The sequence below is a fragment of the Sus scrofa genome, chromosome 1, assembly GCF_000003025.6.
Source record: "Sus scrofa isolate TJ Tabasco breed Duroc chromosome 1, Sscrofa11.1, whole genome shotgun sequence".
Classification (NCBI taxonomy): domain Eukaryota; kingdom Metazoa; phylum Chordata; class Mammalia; order Artiodactyla; family Suidae; genus Sus; species Sus scrofa.
In genome coordinates this window covers 44,951,256-44,971,740 of record NC_010443.5, presented here as the reverse complement: position 1 = coordinate 44,971,740, position 20,485 = coordinate 44,951,256, and the positions used below count along the sequence as shown (strand labels likewise).

At 36.3% G+C, this 20,485-nt stretch overlaps 2 protein-coding genes across 7 annotated transcripts in view; one reads left to right on the top strand and one right to left on the bottom strand.

The window, feature by feature from the left end:
- The window catches only part of RSPH4A (radial spoke head 4 homolog A), a 40,493-nt gene extending 33,185 nt beyond the window's left edge, over window positions 1–7,308 (top strand). Inside the window, exons 5-7 of the mRNA XM_021089223.1 lie at window positions 1,632–1,779; window positions 5,388–5,505; window positions 6,938–7,308. Of these exons, the coding sequence (XP_020944882.1) occupies window positions 1,632–1,779; window positions 5,388–5,505; window positions 6,938–7,178 (507 nt within the window). The 3' untranslated portion in view covers window positions 7,179–7,308. The remainder of the gene's footprint in view (window positions 1–1,631; window positions 1,780–5,387; window positions 5,506–6,937) is intronic.
- Window positions 1–20,485, bottom strand: part of ZUFSP (zinc finger with UFM1 specific peptidase domain) — a 73,851-nt gene that overhangs the window by 42,024 nt on the left and 11,342 nt on the right. For 2 of the 6 annotated variants that reach the window (XM_013984889.2, XM_021096680.1), the window contains 5 exons: window positions 18,270–18,458; window positions 17,809–17,974; window positions 13,608–13,759; window positions 12,034–12,254; window positions 10,423–10,659 (listed from right to left, as the gene is read on the bottom strand). In XM_013984889.2, the coding sequence (XP_013840343.1) occupies window positions 10,612–10,659; window positions 12,034–12,254; window positions 13,608–13,759; window positions 17,809–17,974; window positions 18,270–18,458 (776 nt within the window). In that variant the 3' untranslated portion in view covers window positions 10,423–10,611. Of the gene's footprint in view, window positions 1–2,327; window positions 8,664–8,987; window positions 9,980–10,422; window positions 10,660–12,033; window positions 12,255–13,607; window positions 13,760–17,808; window positions 17,975–18,269; window positions 18,459–20,485 lie in introns of those variants that run through there. The other 4 variants (XR_002345194.1, XR_002345186.1, XR_002345203.1 and 1 more) reach the window with 4 other exon arrangements.

Genomic DNA, 20,485 nt, shown 5'->3' with positions numbered 1-20,485 from the left:
ATCTATCAGCCAGTCTGCAAATATTGATTAAATTCTGTCTACAATGCACACAATATATATAAGACAAAGACTTTCAGACTCTAGATAAAGAAAGAGACCATTAAAAAAATCTAGTGAAAACACTGAGTACTATATAATTTCCAAGTAGTATAGACCTGGGATCTTCAAACAGGTTAATTTCCAAATGGAAACAAAATAAATATTTCTGTAGTTCCCATCTTGATGCAGTGGAAATCCAACTAGGAACCATGAGGTTATGGGTTCAGTCCCTGGCCTCACTCAGTGGGTTAAGGACCCAGCGTTGCCATGAGCTGTGGTGTAGGTCGCAGATGTGGCTTGGATCTGACGTTGCTGTGGCTCTGGTGTAGGCTGGCAGCTATAGCTTTGATTAGACCCCTAGCCTGGGAACCTCCACATGCCGTGAGTGTGGCCCTAAAAAAACAAAAAAAATAAAAAAAATAAAATAAGTATTTCTATGGAGCATTTGACAAAATTATGTAAGGATTTATACTAGGTCTGGGGGAAAATTATTTCTATATGTTAAATATAGATGAGTACATTAATTTTGGGAACAGTTCAAATATTCTATTTATATAATACAAGGAATTTTTTTTTTTTAGCAAGAAAGATTAAAGATTCTAACAAAAACAAGAAAACAGTGTTATATAGCAGCTATACAGAACCTTTTCTGCCAGTGTTCTTAACAGCACTTTATATATATTATTTCATTTAAAACTTACAACTGGGGGAGTTCCTGTCGTGGCGCAGCGGAAACAAATCTGACTAGGAACCAGGCGGTGGCGGGTTTGATCCCTGGCCTCCCTCAGTGGGTTAAGGATCTGGCATTGCCGTGAGCTGTGGTGTATGTCACAGACACAGCTTGGATCTGGCGTTGCTGTGGCTGTGGTGTAGGCTGGCAGCTGTAGCTACGATTCGACCCCAAGCCTGGGAATCTCCACATGCCACAGGTGCGGCCCTAAAAAGACAAAAAACAAAAACAAAAAACCTCACAACTGTATGAAAGACTAGTATCCTTATCTGACAGATGAGGAAATTAAGATAGAGAATTTAGGAAATATCACAAGGGGAATATAGCTAATAAGCAACAGGGTCAGATATGAATGGGCAGAATGGGTCCAGGGTCCATACTCCTAATCAGTCTGTTGTTACTGTTTTACTGTCTCATTTGCAGGTAGAGAATTTTCATTATACTTTGATACACCTTAGATATACTCCATATATCTCTAGACGAGAGTTAATTGAGAAATTATAACCCCAACTCCATACCTAATCTTATCATATTTTTGTTGTTAATGATAATAACAGTAACTTACCTCTTTCATATAAATTAGTGAAATGCATTATTACCTTTTTCACTAAGGTTCTGATAATTTTAATACATAAGTGTTCTGTAACTTCAAGAAGGTGGCAAATTCTTGAAATAAATAGTACAATCTTTTGCTTGAAATAATGTAAATCAGAACAGCATTTGGTAAATATATATTGAATGAATGAATGATCACTATCCCACACAGCGGGATGTCATGCAGATAACTACCTCAATCCAAAGGAATATTCTCATATTTTAAGGTCTTCATTAGATTGCTAAATCTTGCAATATTTATACCCAGGGTCGCTGTAATTGGTTCAACCCCATACCAAAAAGTGAGGAGGAAGAAGAAGAAGATGAAGAAGAAAAGGAAGAAAAAGGAGAAGAGCCTGACTATATAGAACAGGAAGTGGGACCTCCTCTCTTGACACCAATCTCTGAAGATTTAGGTAATTTTATATACACTATATGTGTGTATGTGTGTGTGTATACAAATATATATACACACACATATATATAGGCATACATAAGTATGTACATATGTATATATGTACATATGTATATGGAGATACTATGGGATACATTCCAGACTACTGCACTAAAGTGAATATTGCAATAAAGTGAATCATAAAAATTTTTTTGTTTCCTAGTGCATAGAAAAGTTGTGTTTACACTCTACTGTAGTCTATTAAGTGTGCAAATAACATGTGTAAAAAAAACCCCCAATGTATATAACTTAATTAAAAAATTCTTAGGGGGGTGGGGAGTACCTGTTGTGGCTCAGTGGTAACAAACCCAACCAGTATTCATGAGAATGCAGGTTCAATCCCTGGCTTCACTCAGTGGGTTAAGGATCTGGTGTTGTCATGAGCTGTGGTATAGGTCGCAGATGTGGCTTGGATCCCACGTTGGTATGGCTGTGGTACAGGCTGGCAGCTGCAGCTCCGTCTCAATCTGGGAACTTCCACATGCTGCAGATGAGGCCCTAAAAAAAAAAAAAAATTAGTGGTGGGGATGAGAGAATTAGGTGAAGGAGATTAGTAAGGAGGTTCAAACTTGTAGTAACAAAATAAATGAGTCACAGCTACGAAATGTATAATGTGGGGAATATAGACCAAATAAGGTAAGATCTTTGTGTGGTGACATATAAAGTGACTAAACTTATCATGGTGATCATTTTGAGATGTACAGAAAAAATCATTATGTTGTGTAACATAGTGTTGCAAGTCAATTATAGTTCCAAAAAAACAAGCAAATACACAAATGTATAGAAAAGGAGATCACACTGGAAGAAAAAAATAGTGTTGCTAAAAAATTCTAACCATCATCTGAGCCTGCAGTGAGTCATAATCTTTTTGCTGATGAGGTTCTTGTCTCTATGTCAGTGGCTGCTGACTGATCTGATCAGGGTGGTGGTTAGTGAAGGCTGTGATTTAAAATAAAGTTTACCACATCACTTGACTCTTCCTTTCAGAAACAATTTCTCAGTAGCATGTAAAGTTGTTTGACAGCATTTTACTCACAGCATAACTTTCAAAATTGGAGTCCATCTTCTCAAACTCAGCCACTGCCTTATCAACTAAATTTATATCACATTCTAAATCCTTTACTGGCATTTAAACCATTTTCACAGCATCTTCACCAGGAGTGGGTTCCACGTTAAGAAACCACTTTCTCTGCTCATCCAAAGGAAGCAACTCTTCATCCATTGAAGTTTTATCATGAGACTGCAGCAATTCAGTCACATCTTCAGGCACCATTTCTAATTATAATTCTCAAAGTCATCCATGAGAGCTGAAATCACCTTCTTCCAAACTCTGGTTAATGTTGATATCTTGACCACGTCCCATGAATCATGCCATGTAGAATGGTGAATCTCTTCCAAAACCTGAGAGAAAACCTCTTTGGTCTTTTTAAAATTTTTGTTAAATACTCTCATTTAATTATTTTTTTCTTCCAGTTTTATTAAGATATAATTGACATACTATATAAGTTTAAGGTGCCCAGCATAATGATGTAATTATATACACCATGAAATGATTATCACAGTAAGTTTAGTGACCACCTAGCATCTCATATAAAAAATAAATAAAAATATTTCCTTGTAATGACAATCCTTAGGATTTACACTAGTCACAATTTTCACATATAACATACTTTAGCATTAATTATGTTGTACTTGACAGCTCCAGTACTTACAACTGGAAGCTTGTGTCTTTTGACTACCTTCCTTCAATTTCAATTCCCCCTTCCCTAACCCACTATCTCTAGTAATCCATTTATGGAATTAAGTTCTCTATTTTACATGGGCATGGTTTGGGGTGCCCCAAAACAATTAAACATTAAATATTAGCATTAAAGATCACTGATCACAGATTACCATAACAAATATAATAAAGAAAAAGTTTGAAATACTGCAAGAATTACCAAACTGTGACCCAGAGACAGGAACAAGCAAACGCTATTGGAAAAATGGTGTCAACAGACTTGCTTGACACAAGGTTGCCACAAAACTTGAATTTGTAAAATAACTCTGTGTCTGTGAGGCACAATAAAAATATGACTGTACCATGAATATATATGATATTTTATATATATATATACACATATACACATACAATATTAAGTGTATATATACACAGGTATCTCCTGCTTTTGCAAAGGTTGCCTTACACCACTTTGCTTTTATGAATTACCTATTTTAGGACCTATTAGTACCTTTTTTTTTTTTTAAAGGGAAAATCCTCTTTTATAGAAATCCAAAGAGGATTTTCTCTTTTACAAAAAAAAAAAAAAAAAAAAAAAAAAAAGGCAAAAGCAAAAAGTGTCCAGCACTTGTTTTGCACCAAGCAGCTGGAGGTAGCACATGCTCTAAGCTGTCAGAGGGGCACACCTCCAAGTTTATTCCCCAGAAACTATACTCAGCGTCAAGTAGCTTTGGACTGTGTCTGTCAGCATCTGTGCTTTATCATTTCAATTTATTTTGTGCATCTATTAGCAAGATATATCCTAAGGTAACTGCTTCTTCACTCTGTCATTTAGGCTTACAAACAATTTCATAGGAATGCTCTACTTTAGCACGGGAAACTCACGCACGCGCACGCACACGCACACACGCGCGCGCGCGCGCGCACACACACACACACACACACACACACAGAGTAAATGGTGGGAATAAAGACTAATGTAGCTAGCTAGCCCCTTCAAGAATTTTCTAGACAGAGGCTGCAGGAGTGCGATGGAGAAAGGAAACATAAATTGTCTGTAGCTCTTACTGGAAATGCTGACAGTTATCTTTTGTATCATTCTTATTTTACATTCTACAGAGTAAAATATTATAAGGTACTGTTTTGGAGTTTTTTTTTTTTTTTCCTAGTCTATTATTTTTCTCATATTCTTTTTTTTTTTTTTTTTTTGCTATTTCTTGGGCCGCTCCCACGGCATATGGAGGTTCCCAGGCTAGGGGTCTCATCGGAGCTGTAGCCACCGGCCTACACCAGAGCCACAGCAACGCGGGATCCGAGCCGTGTCTGCGATCTACACCACAGCTCACGGCAACGCCGGATCGTTAACCCACTGAGCAAGGGCAGGGACCGAACCCGCAACCTCATGGTTCCTAGTCGGATTCGTTAACCACTGCGCCACGACGGGAACTCCCCCTTTCTCATATTCGTTTTTCTTCCTCTTCAGTTTTGGAGGTTTCATGCTTGTAACCCTAGCTCTCTTTCAAATATTTTTCCCTCCACAACATAGGCTTCCTCTCCCTTAGTGAAACTTACTATGTTGTACAAATGTACACATATACATATATAGACACAATTATAAAACTTATTTTCTGTTTACAAATACACACATATACATACATTTTTTTCAAATTTCATTGTTCCAGAAGGTTCATATAATACCCTCCTGATTTTATATTAAGCTATTGATGTTTTAACTTTTCTATGTCAAGTTGTATATGTGTTAAGATATATAAATATATCTTTTCTGTTACACAGTATATGCTTGTCTATTTAGGAGTTAAGTCTATTTCAAATTTCTCTTTGGTTTGTAGAGATCCAAAATATACCGCCTTGGACAACACGGTTATCCTCAAATCTAATTCCTCAATATGCTATTGCAGTCCTTAGATCCAACCTTTGGCCTGGAGCATATGCCTTTTCCAATGGCAAGTAAGTATGTGACAACTTACAAGGCCATTATTTTGATCATTTAACTTCTGGAAATTATAAGCTATCACTGGAATGTTACTACTATTTTAACTCTTCTTTGGCATGTTAAGTGTGTATGGCATAAGATTTATTCAAACAACATCTGTCTTATACAACAAAGCATCAAAATTTTTGACATTTGAGTGACTCAGACTTCTGCCTTTTCATCTGAATTATCCAATTAATGGAGCTAAGGTATGTTTTTTCTTCTATGATTATTTGAGCAATTGACATTCATTTATTGGAGGTCATTTTAAGTAGTGTTTAATTAGTTTAAATCTCATTTTGGTTGGATATCTGAGTTAAAGATAATTTAAAATATATATTAAGCTTTCAAGATAATTAGGATCAAGAGGGTGGTAAATGTCTTTTTATTTCTCATTGAGAGTATACACTTCCATTTGTCTTAGGCTTCCATTTCTTTCTTTGGGTCAGAAGCTCGATCAAACTGGAGAGAGCTGGGCAGTCAAATGTCAGATTAGCCATTAAATAACAAGCCAAAAATGGAAGTGTTGAGCCTTTCATCACTTGTTGTGATGATAGTATAAGAAGAGACAGTGATGATTCCCCCCTTTCCCATTTGCCCATGGAATAGCACACTGAGGAAGGTCAGATGGGTCACCACAGTTGTGGGGGTCATCTCACTGACAAGGAAGTCCCCGACATAAGGATCTTGCAGTTTTATGGGCCTGGGAGACAGCGGAAGGTAGGGAGGGGACAAGTACTAAGTAAGGAGTCATGAGTGGGGAAAAGTGTCTGTAAGGTTTCCCCTTTTCTCATTCAACCCCCATAAGGAGGCCTTGGCAGAGGGGCCTGAAGGTCTCTGCTGAAGGCCTCAAATGAAGGCACCTGAGCCAGGAACACAAATGTGTGAAGTGTATGACAGGCCAGAGGGCGAGAGTCCCTGCCCACCCCTCCCCTTAGACTGCAGTGCCCTGGCTGCTTGCCAAGTCTGGTGTGGAGCGGGCAGTTTCCCCTGTGAGGCTGACGCCCTAAAGGTTTTCTCATCCTCCAAGTTGGGCCTTAAAAAAATCACCCATAGGCCAGCAACTTCTTAATTCTAACTCTAAGGAAGGTGAGAAACTTTTAACTTAGTTGTTTTGTTTTTCTGAAAATAATTAAAAGATGAAAGGCTGTGGTCCAGGTGTAGGGTACATTTTGACAGGGTCTGGCCCCATGGTCTTCTTAACTAGCTTTTGATCATAGTAATTCCCTGTGGTGGAGGAATCACTTAGGGATATTTTACCTCTAATGCATTTTAAATGCACTTTTTTTTTTTTTTAACATTGTGGGACTATGATACTCTAAATACTTTATCCTTACAGGAAAGAAGGATCAGCTTTTCTTACTGAAAAATTATATATAACGGTCTACTTTTTTTTTTAACTTCTAGAAAGTTTGAAAACCTCTACATAGGGTGGGGTCATAAATACAGTCCAGACAGCTATACACCTCCAGTTCCACCACCAGTTTATCAAGAGTATCCTAGTGGACCAGAAATTACAGAAATGGATGACCCTAGTGTGGAAGAGGAGCAGGCTTTCAGGGCTGCACAAGAAGTAGCTGTAAACCTCACCGAAGAAAATGAAGAAACTGAGGAGGATGAAGATGAGGAAGATGATTATGACCAATAAAAATAAAATTAGTTCAGTCTTATGTGAGAGACTGATATACACAACATCTTATTTGAAAGTGATTTTATATACATACATGTGACAACTATTCATGCACAAAATACCATTCCTTGAAAACATAAAATTTGAATTTCATATGTGGAACTGTTAATATGTGCTTTAAGAAAGATGCTCAATGGGAGTTCTCTGGTAGCTCAGCAAGTTAAGGATCTGTCATAGCCACTGCTGTGGTAGGGGTTTGATCCCTGGCCTTTTGCAGGCCTCAGGTGTGCCCCCCGTCCCCAAATCAAAGAACAACAACAACAACAAAAAAAAACCAAAAATGATGCCCAATTGATTTTGCAGAGGCTAAATGACACTGTTTTACATTACTATTCTTATGGCTACAGCTAATGGGATATGTGCTTCCATGTTTTCATTTTTTTTTAAGCCTCAGGTTTAATTTCTTTTTTTCCTTTTTTCTTTTTGACCATGCCGCAGCATGCAGAAGTTCCAGGTTCAGAGACTGAATATGTACCAGAATAGTGACCAGAGCCACAGCACTGACAACGCCAGATCCTTACCCTGCTAGGCCACCGTGGAACTCCTAACATGGCAAGCCTGGAAATACATACTTGCTAACTCACAAAAGCTTCCTGAGAACTTCAATATTTTTTGAGTGTCAAGGAATGCTGAAGCCAAAAATACGGAAAATAACTAAATTAGAACATGTATTCTTTTTTTTTTTGTCTTTTTGCCTTTTCTGGGGCCGCACCCACGGCATATGGAGGTTCCCAGGCTAGGGGTCCAATCGGAGCTGTAGCCACCGGCCTACGCCAGAGCCACAGCAACGTGGGATCTGAACCACATCTGCAACCTACACCACAGCTCACACCGGATCCTTAACCCACTGAGCAAGGTCAGGGATCAAACCTGCAACCTCATGGTTCCTAGTCGGATTCATTAACCACTGAGCCACGACGGGAACTCCTAGAGCATGTATTCTTAAATGATCTGTGATATAGTGTATACTGTGGTGTGTGTGTGTATATGTGTGTGTGTGTATATATATCTCCTCCTTCACCCTGGGGAAATGGTATATAATTCAACTACCTGCTCGAAAGACTGTGGAAAAAATTCAAATTTTTTAACTCTTCTACTTGTTACTTCTTAAAGAAACTTCTCAATGTAACTCTTTCATCCTACTGAAGTTGGCTTTATCTAATTTGGGGAAAAGCGATTTGCATAAAGATGGCTAGCTGGGATATCCAGACTTTTCCATCACTGCTTTTCTGAAGCTAGTTATTTCCGTTCACCAAAAAAAGTATTTTTAAGCCCAATATGTGCCCTGAGGCTACTGTTAAAAATTAGACATTGCTTTTGAAATCTTAAGAGCTTACATTCAAAGAGGGAAGTATAAAAAGTAGATAGATAATTAGAATAGCAGGTATTGTGATACAATTATACCACAGGACAGTGTTTCTCAAACTGTGTATGATGATGAACCAACTTTTTTTTTTTTTTTTTTTTTTTTTTTGTCTTTTGTCTTTTTGTCTTTTTTTTTTGTTGTTGTTGTTGTTGTTGTTATTTCTTGGGCCGCTCCCGCGGCATATGGAGGTTCCCAGGCTAGGGGTTGAATCGGAGCTGTAGCCACTGGCCTACGCCAGAGCCACAGCAACGCGGGATCCGAGCCGCGTCTGCAACCTACACCACAGCTCACGGCAACGCCGGATCGTTAACCCACTGAGCAAGGGCAGGGACCGAACCCGCAACCTCATGGTTCCTAGTCGGATTCGTTAACCACTGCGCCACGACGGGAACTCCATGAACCAACTTTTAAAAAATTTCTAATCCATTACTATTACCTTTGTAAGATAAAACAGAAGTATGTCAGCAACTGTAATTTCTGTAATTATCTTGTCATAGACCAGCGATCTGCAGATTAGTGACTTCTACTTTGAGAAAGGCTGCTTATCAAACATTTAAAAGGTGCATTTAATCCAAACGTGAGCAGTCAGGAAGCACTTCTAAGAGGAAGCCCTTGTAAGAGAAGGAGAACTAAGGGGAAAAGGGCCCCAGGTAGCACCAGCTGAATTTTATCTTAGAGCAATGAAGAGGATTCAACCAAGGAGTCTCAAAATCACATTTGTGTTTTAAAACCACTTGGTTTCCTTGTGGAAAATGGACTGACATAGGATTAAGACATGGAAGCCAGTTAGGAGGTTTTCACATTGTCTAGATATGAGACAATGATAGTAGGAAGTAACATAACTTCATGGGAAAATACAATAAAAATCTGGTTACCAGTCTAAAGGACAGAATATTAGAAAGGCTGGCTTCTAGAGTTTTCCAACTGGCAATATTATTCACTTGGAGTGTAACTTTCAGTATTTGATGCAATAGATATTTCTAGAACTTCATTCCAGTAAGTTCTTATTCATTTTTTCATGGGATAGTAGACACTTGCTGCTTCTCTCTTTTACTGTTTATTATCTATTTCTTCATCTACCTTGATTTCCTTTAGAGAAACTGTCTCTGTCTTGCGGCATATGGTCACATGCTAATCAGATCTGCCTACTCTGGAATCTGATATTTGAGCAGAGACATTCTACCTCAGCTCCTAACTTGACTGCTCCCCCCTAAATCAGGCCATATTCTAGCCTCAAGAGTTGCCTTGGTTCTAGCACAGTTCCCTAGTTACCTGTGGAATCTGTGAGCTTCTGTTAATTTCAATGAATTCTCTTCTGTTTAAATTGGCCAGAGTAGGATTCTTGCTTGCAACCTTACATGGCAAATCCAACATGAATCTGAAAGCTTCTTTCCTACAGAACACATTAAACACAAGACTCTCATATCACAGTTGTGTAGGTAAGAGCCTAAATATTTAACAAAAGCAAACCCCTCTATTTAGAGCTAGGCCTGCTAAATATTAAGGTTATTTCTAAGTAGTAAGGAGGGAATTTCATTACATATATTTTATAACAGAAGAAATCAGAAGCTATAATGGTAAAAACTTGCAGGTGAGACAGCCTGGGTCTACACTCTGATTATGGCCATTTTCTTGGGCAAATTCCTCATCTCTCAGAGTTTCAGCTTCTTCACAGGGCTAATAATAGTCCTTGTCTCATAAAACTATTTTAGAGATTTAACTAGTTAATACATGAGAAATACTAGGAATATCTAACACAAGTAAGAACCCAATAGTCATATGACTATAATACAAAACCAGTTTCTGAAACATAGATAAGACAAGAAATACAAAATCTACAATGCAAACAAGATATTTTATTGGAATAATTACTAGACAATGAAGTACTAAAGGTGTAATTTAGACATTTTAGAAATTAAAAGTGGAGTATTTAAAAAATTCAGATTCATAAGATATATTAATAAATTTAATATCTGGATTTGAAAAATAAAGTAAAATTCCACAATCACTGACATGCTTACTTCTTCAAGGAATCTTCTCAGCTGTAAAGACTTGAGAAGCTTGTCTCCTGGCCTTGAAAAGGAATTTTTCAAAATGTTAATTGTTAAGTAAGAAATCAATTAATTAAAGTATATATTAATTATCATATAATATAAAAATAAAATCTGTAACTGTTTTCGAGATAATGAAAATTCCTTAAGGAATATTTCAACTTTAAACTTAGGCAATTAGAAATAAACATTTTTAAAGCCAAACTATAAAAAAATAAAGGAAATTCCAGATAGAGATAAAACACAAGGAATTTAAAAGAAAATATCACTTCTTTCTAATGCAATAATGAGTCAAAAATTAAAATGCTCAAAGTCAGGGAGAGAGGCAGGTTAAAAATAGAGAGATGGAGAGATAGAGATGGGGCTTCAAGCAGAGAAATACTACCTAGGTCTCACTTCCAAAACCAGAAAGATATCAGCTAACTAAAATGTTCAGCTGGACTCCATGATAATATTTAACCTTTTCTAGGATCTCAAAAGTTATTTGTATCTTGGTGAACAAACATCTTGATATTTTATAGTAATTAAAATTAACCTCTAATTATATTCAGCCAAACTAATGAGAACAGAAGAAAAAATGAATGAAATTTTGGTATTTATGTCTTTGCAAAGAAACCTCTAATTTATCATAATTAAATTGAAGAACCTCAAACAACCCTTGCCTTTATATCCCAAATTGTAAGGCTGAAAAGATTACTCTTGCTCCCTTTCTCATTTTAAACAATTTTAGTCCTTTCCCATATCTATCTCTTCTCTCTTTATGGGAAACAAATGTGAAGTACTCTAGCAGAGACATTTTTTTAAGATTCAAGCATTTTCTAGACTCGATATGCTACCAGATAGCTTCAGTTTACACAAGTGGAGGGTTTCCAATCCCTAGGTATTCTTCTGTGATGTACTATTCATCACTTAAATGCAAGGGATAAAGAGGCAACTGTACTGAAGTTAATTTTTAGAAATGTATATATATCCAATAAGTGTGCATATATATCTACTTCCAATAATACATCCAATATATCCAAGTACCTAACAGATCCTCAGGAATCACCAGAATCACATCCAATAAACTATATTTATAAGATCAATATGAATTAGAACTTCTTGGATTAAGTTAGAGTTTCATACCATATACGTTGCCATTTTTCATTACTCCCCTGACATTAAAAAATTAAATTATGTATTATAAAGTTAAATAGTTTTATGAAGCTCTGAGCAAAATATGTGAAAGTACTGGGTACCATTTGAAATTTAAAGAAATTAAATGACATAAAACCAAATTATCTTTGACAACCCAATGTTATAGAATGAGGTGTTGGGAGTTACAAATAATTTTAACTAAAAATTGTAAACTCTAAATTCAACCTGTTCAAGCTTCACGTAAAAAATATTTACTTACAATTTTCTCCTCTGAAGAAAGAACACCTTCTACTGCCACTATCTGATACTGCTTATGTTTTAAATTTCCCACAAATTTCCGAAGTTGCTTGAGACTGCTAGCTTCCATGTCTTGCTTTAAGAATTTCTGCATGTCTCGAGAAGGCCATCCAGGATCAAATATTAGTAAACATAATGTTCGGTTTTTTCTCTCTTCAATTCCAACAATTGTTCGACTATGACCTATGAAAAAATTAAATAACAGCTATATATGTGTGTATGTGTCACATCTACCTATCTGTACCTATATACAGATACAAGTCACTATATACATATAATATATATACACACACACACACACACACATATAGACATACTATAAACTTTCCGTATATAGTGTGTGTGCAAATGTGTATTTAGAATATAAATATAGTCAGTCCCTCTGACATATAGGTTATCTGAGCTTTTCCAGTTCTAAGACACAAGAGTTTAGTTCCACTTTCTAACCTTCAGTTTTCCCTTGTCCAATTTTAGTTTTCTAAAGGCTTCATAGCAAAAAAAATTCTACTTCTACTATGCCATATATTTTAGTTTTGCTCTTCAAATCCCTTAGTCCTTCTAATTCAAATGATCTCAAATGAAAGGATTTGAAATTTACCTACTGGACAACAAAAGGTAAACAAGAGTAAATTTATATATACTAGAATTTCAATGGCAAGGGCTTAACCTTTATAGCTTGTATTCCAAAACAATGAAATTCCTAACATTTACTTCTTATTCCTGTCAATCCAAATAATTCATTCAACAAGATATATCAAATATCCATATGCCAGGCCCTACTCCAGGCCATTAGTAGTATAGATGTAAACCAAACAAATACTTCTGCCTTCATAGAGCTTATATTCTAATAAGAAGAAACACTCTAGGAGTTCTGTTGTGGCTCTGCAGGTGACAAACCCTACTAGTATCCATGAGGATGCAGGTTCGATGCCTGGCCCGCTCAGTGGGTTAAGGATCTCGTTTGCCATGAGCTGTGGTATAGGTCACAGACAAGGCTCGGATCCTGTGTTGCTATGGCTGTGGTGTAGGCTGGCAGCTGCAACTCTGATTCAACCCCAGCCTGGGAACTTCCATATACCACAGATGCGGCCCTAAAAAACAAAAAAACAAACAAAGAAGAAATATTTTATAAACAGGGTAAGTGAGGCTTATACTTATAATGTTAGATGAAGAAAAATAAAGTAAAGAAGAGGGATAGGACATGCCAGTGCTACAGGGTGAAAGGATAATGAGAAGAAATTTTTACAAAGGCGGTTAGGGAAGACCTCATTGAAGTAAGGTAAAGACCTGAAAAAGGTAAGGGATGAACAATAAAAGAAGAGTGAACCAAGTGGACCAGGGGGCCCCGAAGACGCCAAGGATACCATCCATTACTGGAATGTACTGTAATGACAATATAACTAAAAATCAAAGTGATGTCATAATACTCCTCTCCTCTCATTAGAATCCTAACCTATTCTGAGGCTTAAGCCAATTAATTGTCTTATAAAGATACTGTCTTGTAAGTTACACTTAATATCTGTAAGTTATACTAACCTTGATGCTGAAGATAAATAGGAGGTTTAGATGTACACACTACTTTTGGACTCCCCTCCCTCTCTGAAGAATAATAGTTCAATATCCATTCAAATAAGCGAGGGTGTGTACCCAAAGGACCAGTCGACTTGTGAAAGTCAATAATACGACACCTATAAAAAATTGACAAAAGGGGTTACTTAGAAAATATTAAAAAAAAAAAACATTTTCATCAGTGGAGTCACACAACAAATCCCTAATTTAGGATTAATTTTATCTCAGTATTATTTTTGTAAGAAGAAAGAAAATAAAAATTCTTTTATCTGAAAAACTTATTTCATGAGAAAATAGTTTAAATAAATTAATAAGGTTGATGACTGACACAAGTTATAAAAATTTCCTGACATATAAAATCTATATTAGTAGTAGGAGTTCCCATCGTGGCACAATGGTTAACGAATCCGACTAGGAACAATGAGGTTGTGGGTTCGATCCCTGGCCTTGCTCAGTGAGTTAAGGATCTGGTGTTGCCAGGAGCTGTGGTGTAGGTTGCAGATGCGGCTCGGATCCTGAATTGCTGTGGCTGTGGCATAGGCCAGCGGCTACAGCTCCAATTAGACTCCTAGCCTGGAAACCTCCATATGCCCCAGGTGCAGCCCTAGAAAAGGCAAAAAGCAAAAAAAAAAAGAAAATCTATGTTAGTAGTAAATGAGATCATACTTGATTTTCAAAAGTGTACATATAATCTTTAATTTTATTCTAAAGTCTCTAAACCAGATGATCAATTAGAAACTGAATTCTAATTATAATTCCTCGATAATCATTTGAAGCTATCAAAAATATCCTAAATATTTTTCCTGCCAGCTCTCTAAAATTTCTTATCTAATAATAGACAAGAAAAGACTACCCATAAAGACCATAGAAAAAAATCTTTATGTACCTGCATCTATACATCTATCTTCTATTTGGCAATAGACCATGATGGTATTGTTTTCTCAAAAGGAAGTCAACTGTGAATAAACCAAATTATTTTAACCAGAAGCACTATTTACACTTTTCAGCAACAATTTTGAAAAGGTTTAGTATAAGGTAAAGCAATTAAAAGCTTTATTCTTCACTTTACAATACAGCACACATATCTTATCCTTGTCCCTCCTGGTCAGAAAGTCTCCAAATACACCCAAACTATAATGGTTACTATCTTTAGCCTCAGCAAGTTTAGTGTTGATAACTTTCAACTGACTAATACTGAGTTTTAAATGTTGAACTTCTAGAAACACTCTCAAAAAGTAAGAACAGTGCTTTTGAGTTACCAGTTGACTGCAGGCTTACATTTAGAATCTGAATAGTATCCTATGGAGTGTAACTCATAGAAAGCCAAAGGAAGACATTTCAATAACTAGTAAACAAATTCAGGGTATAGTAATAAAAAGGCTTTACTAAAAAACTAAACTATTTCAGGTACTAAGAAAACAGCTGGATATGTTGGGTATTTTAGACAAAAACCTTCCTTTCCTTAAAAATGACTTAAAAGCTCAGGACATGAGAAAGCATATGTAATCTGAAGGTGTGGACAGAATGGCAAAAAGGATGAGAGAAAAAAGAAATTTTGAGAGCATTAAGATAGCCCTTTTGATTTAATTAATTTGATGAAGTTATTATACATACATTAGTTTTTCTATTTAAGATTTAAGAAAGGAGTTCCTGTCATGGTGCAGTGGAAATGAATCCAACTAGGAACGATGAGATTGCGGGTTCGATCCCTGGCCTCACTCTGTGGGTTAAGGATCCAGAGTTGTGGTGAGCTGTGGTGCAGGTTGCAGACATGGCTTGGATTCTGTGTTGCTGTGGCTGTGGTGTAGGCTGGCAGCTGTGGCTCCGATTAGACCCCTAGCCTGCGAACTTCCATATTCCACGTGCGTGGCCCTAAAAAGCCAAAAAAAAAGATTTAAGAAATACTTCAACTTCAACATCATTATGATAGAAATGATGTAAAACACTGGCTAGATTACATAGAAACAAATATAAAAGGAATATAGAGCCATGAAGCTTAAGGCAAAACTTCCCATTAGGGATGATCATAAGTATCTATCTCTGATGCTTCCTGAGAGCCCAACAACATAACAGTGAAGGAGAAAATGATTTAAATACCCATGGAGGAAGATAATGGAGATAGACAAGAAACTGGCACATATTTTTGAAAATGGAAAGCAGGAGAGGAGAAACATAAAAGTGAATGCAAAAAAATACAGACAGTAGTCTTAAAACCCAAGAGAGGATAAAAGATTAGTGACACTAGGTATTGAGTAGCATAGTAGTGGTGCTAAAAATATGAGCTTAATTGAAAATTTGCATAAGGAGGGCAAATCATGCTTCAACTTCCCACTCCACCAGTGTAGGAGCTGTAGGCAAGAGTAGAGAACTTTTCTCTGAATGGCCTCTGAGAAAAGATCTTTCTCTATACTCATACCTGAGAGTCCCCGACCACACAGAAAACTTCACCTAAGAAGTCTCCTCATTTACAAGCTCCATGAAATCCTATAGGACACCAATCAGCTTTTTATTGCCTCTTTCCTCATTTTAGAATTGGTCAGCTAAGGATTTTCAAAAGTTAGAAGAGAGCCTTTTACATGGAAAAGACTAAAATAAATAGGCATGAAAACAATTTAATGGAAGAAACAGAAAAATCTAAGGACTAGAAAAGAAATGTTGGAAAAACATTTTACCATAAAAGACTATAACGCTATGAAATTAGCCCTTAAAATTAAAACATGATTGTGAAAACAAAAAGTTCAATAGAGTAGTTGGGAGATAAAGTTGATTAAATGTAGATAGTAAAACAAAAAGCAAAGATGAAAAAATGAGACATGACCAATAAACTTACAACATCAAAGAAGTTCAACGGCCAACTATTAGGAGTTCCAGAAAGAAAAAAGAAAATAAAGGGATCATAATTATCAAACAACAGTTAACCACTAAGCTCTTACTACATGCCAGTCATAGTCTTAAGCACTGTATTATCTCATTTAATTATCATTACAATTCTATGAAGCAGTTACTATTTACGTTCTATTACCAATGAGGAAACTAGGGCACAGACAAGTTAAGTCATAGAGCTAATGAGCAGAAAGCTAGAATCAATTGTAAGGCAATCTTACTTCAAAGTCTAAGCTCTTAACTGCTATACTCAGATCTTATAACCTACAATTCCAGATAAAAGGAAAAACAAATGCCTAACACAATGAATCAAAGCCCATATCTAATGATGAAAATGTCATAGTATAAGGCCAAGAAAAGATGGGAAAAAACTTCCAGAGAAAATAAATAGGTTATACATAAAGGAACAAATATCAGATGGCATCTTATCTTCTAAATAGTAATACTGACTGCTTAGAAGGCAATAGAGTAACAACTTAATCTGATCTGGAAATGATTTTGAGTTAAAAATAATACAGCCACACAAACAATCAATCAATAAGACTAGGTACCCTTTCTTAGGAAGCTAATAAAGAAAGTGTTCAAGCAAAAGAGAGTAATCCAAAAAAAAGAGAAAGACATGGAATCCAGGAAAAATCCAGGATCCAATTCAAGAAAATAATGAATAAATGCTACATGATTAGAGCTGTGGAAGGGACCTAGAAGGCAAATAATCCAGACTAAAGCAAAGAGGACAGACAGCTTCAAAAAAAGGTGTCCAGGAATAAGGACTGCCCCAGATTACATGAAAAGGGGAATTTTTGGAAAAAACTTGACCATGATGCAGTCAAACAGTAAAAGGGCAATTCTTAACTCAAGGAAAATTTGGAAAGCTTTTCAAGAAAGGTATAAAATCAGCAATGAATTATATTTACACAGCCGTGATATAAACCTGATTTTAACTTAATAAAAACTGAGATTTAACCATATTATAAGATTTGAGGGTAAACAGGTGGGAGATACAAGGAGAATGCAATAGACAATGTCTAAAACTGATAAACGAAGAAAAAGTCATGAGAGCATATTATTTGAAAACAATGGAAGTGACAGCTGCCTCTGAGAAACAGTGGACTTGAGGACAAAGAAAAGCATGAAAAAAGGAATGAATTGCTGGTTTACATTATATCTTTCATTTTATTTTATTAATGCTACTTAAATTTTATTTTCTCACTATCCCTTTGATAGAAAAACACAAACAAAAACCTCCCACATATGATAACATTAACTTGGGTGTTTAGGTACATACTTTATCCTTAGGGAGGTCAGAAGTGTATATACTTCACATGCTCCGATCCAGGCCTTTGTTCCTTGTAACCTGTTATTAAGTTGAGAGGCACCCTGAGGATCAAAACCTTCCTTCCACGCATCTTCAATCATAGACTGAATTTTTGGAATGCATGGAACCGACATATCTAAAATTATACAAAGCAAACATGTAATATGACAGTTACTAAAGTACTGAATAATATCATTTAGTGGTATACCATATATTCTAGAGGAACCTACAATGCAGTTAAGACAGTTATTTCTAACATTTTCTATTGTATCATCTTTTTTCTTCCTTCAATCAGAATTCAGGTTTTTAATATAAATATTCATTAAAATACATCTTCATTAAACCTATGAGTTGTGCCTACTGTATATTAATTTATTCCAGAGCATGTACTTTACCAGATGATAAGCTCAGAGTATTGTTATTTCACATACCTTTGAGGCAATCACCATAAGCATCATTTTGTAATAATGACGAAAGCAGCATTTGGAAATTTCTGTAACCACAACCCCAACCTTTGTCACCAAAAGATGAATGAAAGTGATCCACTACTGTAGAAAGCCACACACGTCTCACATCTGTGGCAGCATTCTGGTAATACCTGTAAAGTGCTTCCATAATTCCTAAAGTGGAAAAGAGATTTAGAAGGTTTAGAAGGATGTTCATTGTTCTATGGCTGTCTCATATATTTCTAACATCATCTTTCTCAAGGCCACCTCTAAATCCTATTGATTTCATTTTCATTATCTTTTTACTGATATAATCTTAGTTTACATCTTGCTTGTTTACCACTATGCAAGTTTCTTAATACTAGCATATTGCCTATGGAATAGTTTTAATCCATGGAATAGGAATCCCACAGCAAGCTATCCTCTAACTTAACTATATTTCAAACCACTATTCTTACCATAATTTTGTCTATAACCCAAGTAAAGGAATTAAACATGATTCTGACCATAGAGTTTTCATGCAATTACAATATTTGCTAAGCACTTTTTATATACCTAGTACTATGCTAAGCATTAAGGATACAAAAGATGTATATGACAATATTCCTTAAACTCTCCTGGACTGAGATAAACAAGGTGTTATGATCGGGTATATCTGACTCCATCTCTTTCCTCCTTCTACTATACTCTTCCTGTATTTTCAAATCCTACTGACACTTTCAGGAGCAAATGCTACAGTCTTCATAAACACTTTTCCTGATTCCACAACCCCAAACAAAAAGGTCCTCTTTCCCTTAAGCATCAATATTTATTTGCTGTGCCTCCTAGGTACTAGCCATATTCCATCATGGCAGAATACTAAAGTTCTTTGTATTACTTGACAGATTCTATGAAGCTTATGGGCAGGAAAGTCTTTTCAGATAACCCGTACTTTCTCATATAGAACAGAGTATCAAAAAGACAATCACTAAATGTTTTACTTGAATGGAGGGTATCCCATAGGAAAATGGGCTTTTGTCTGTAAGAAGGTAGAGTCAATAAATCAAAACAATTATGTGAACCAAGAGTTGTAGCTGTGCCTACACCATGGAGGATTGAAATACAGATCAGTATAATCTTTTCCAAGGAACTTAAAACATGCGACATAAGTCATGAAAAAGAACGATTACTACGCTATATAACTGAGTACTAAATGTTGCAGGCATGGAATGGGTACTCTAGGAATTCAGAAAAATTAATGTGAGGTTCAGTATCATAGACTTTGATGAAGAAATCAAGATTTGAGAGAGACCTTTAAGAATCAAGTGGAATAATAGAAAAATAGAAAAAAAGAGTTATGTACATTCTAATATGCTTTGGCATAGTTATTATTAACTCAGTGTTGCCTCATCGTCTAGGTAACACCATCCTAGCAACATCATGTAACTTGCTTTTAAGGGAAAATTTCCTCATAATAAAGTTTTTATATTTCTTAGCCACTAAAGCTCTTTAGATATTTCCCAAGACAAATCTATCCTTTGTTAAATTATATTCTATTATTAACATAATAACAAGAAACTCTTAAAATAATAGATGCTTCGGTTAACATTTTCATAACCAACTAAACATAAAAATCTTATTTGGGACTCAGGATTTCCTGGTTCTGGATGTCTGTTTCCCTCCAAGGGTTAGAGAAGTTTTCAGAGAGCCAGTGTCTCCTGGAGGGAAGACTTCAACATGGTTAGTGCTCTGGTTTTATACCTGGCGCCCCTGTTGCCACCCAGGGGATGCCCCCTGATGGCCTGATGCTGGTGACTAGAAGGGCATGCATTCCTGGGTCCCACATGACTATGACAATTGGAAAAATGATTCTTGGAAGAGTGGCCCTCAAGGGTACCACATGGACAAAAGACATAATATTCCCCAGTCTTTCTTTGTCCTAGAGCTTCAGCCTGGGGGGCAAGCTTTCTTTGTCCTAGAGCTTCAGCCTGGGGGGCAAGCTTCAGCCTGGAGGGCAAGCTTCTTTGTCCTAGAGCTTCAGCCTGGCACATACCTAGTGAACTAGGGATCATCTAGAATTTATAATTTAACAAAGGATAGATTGACCTTGTTAAATTATATTCTGTTGTTAATAACAAATAAGTGTATCATATTAGGCATCTGCTGGGAAGCCCTATCCTGTGCAGAAACCTTTTTGCAGGGAGATCCTTGGAGAAATATAA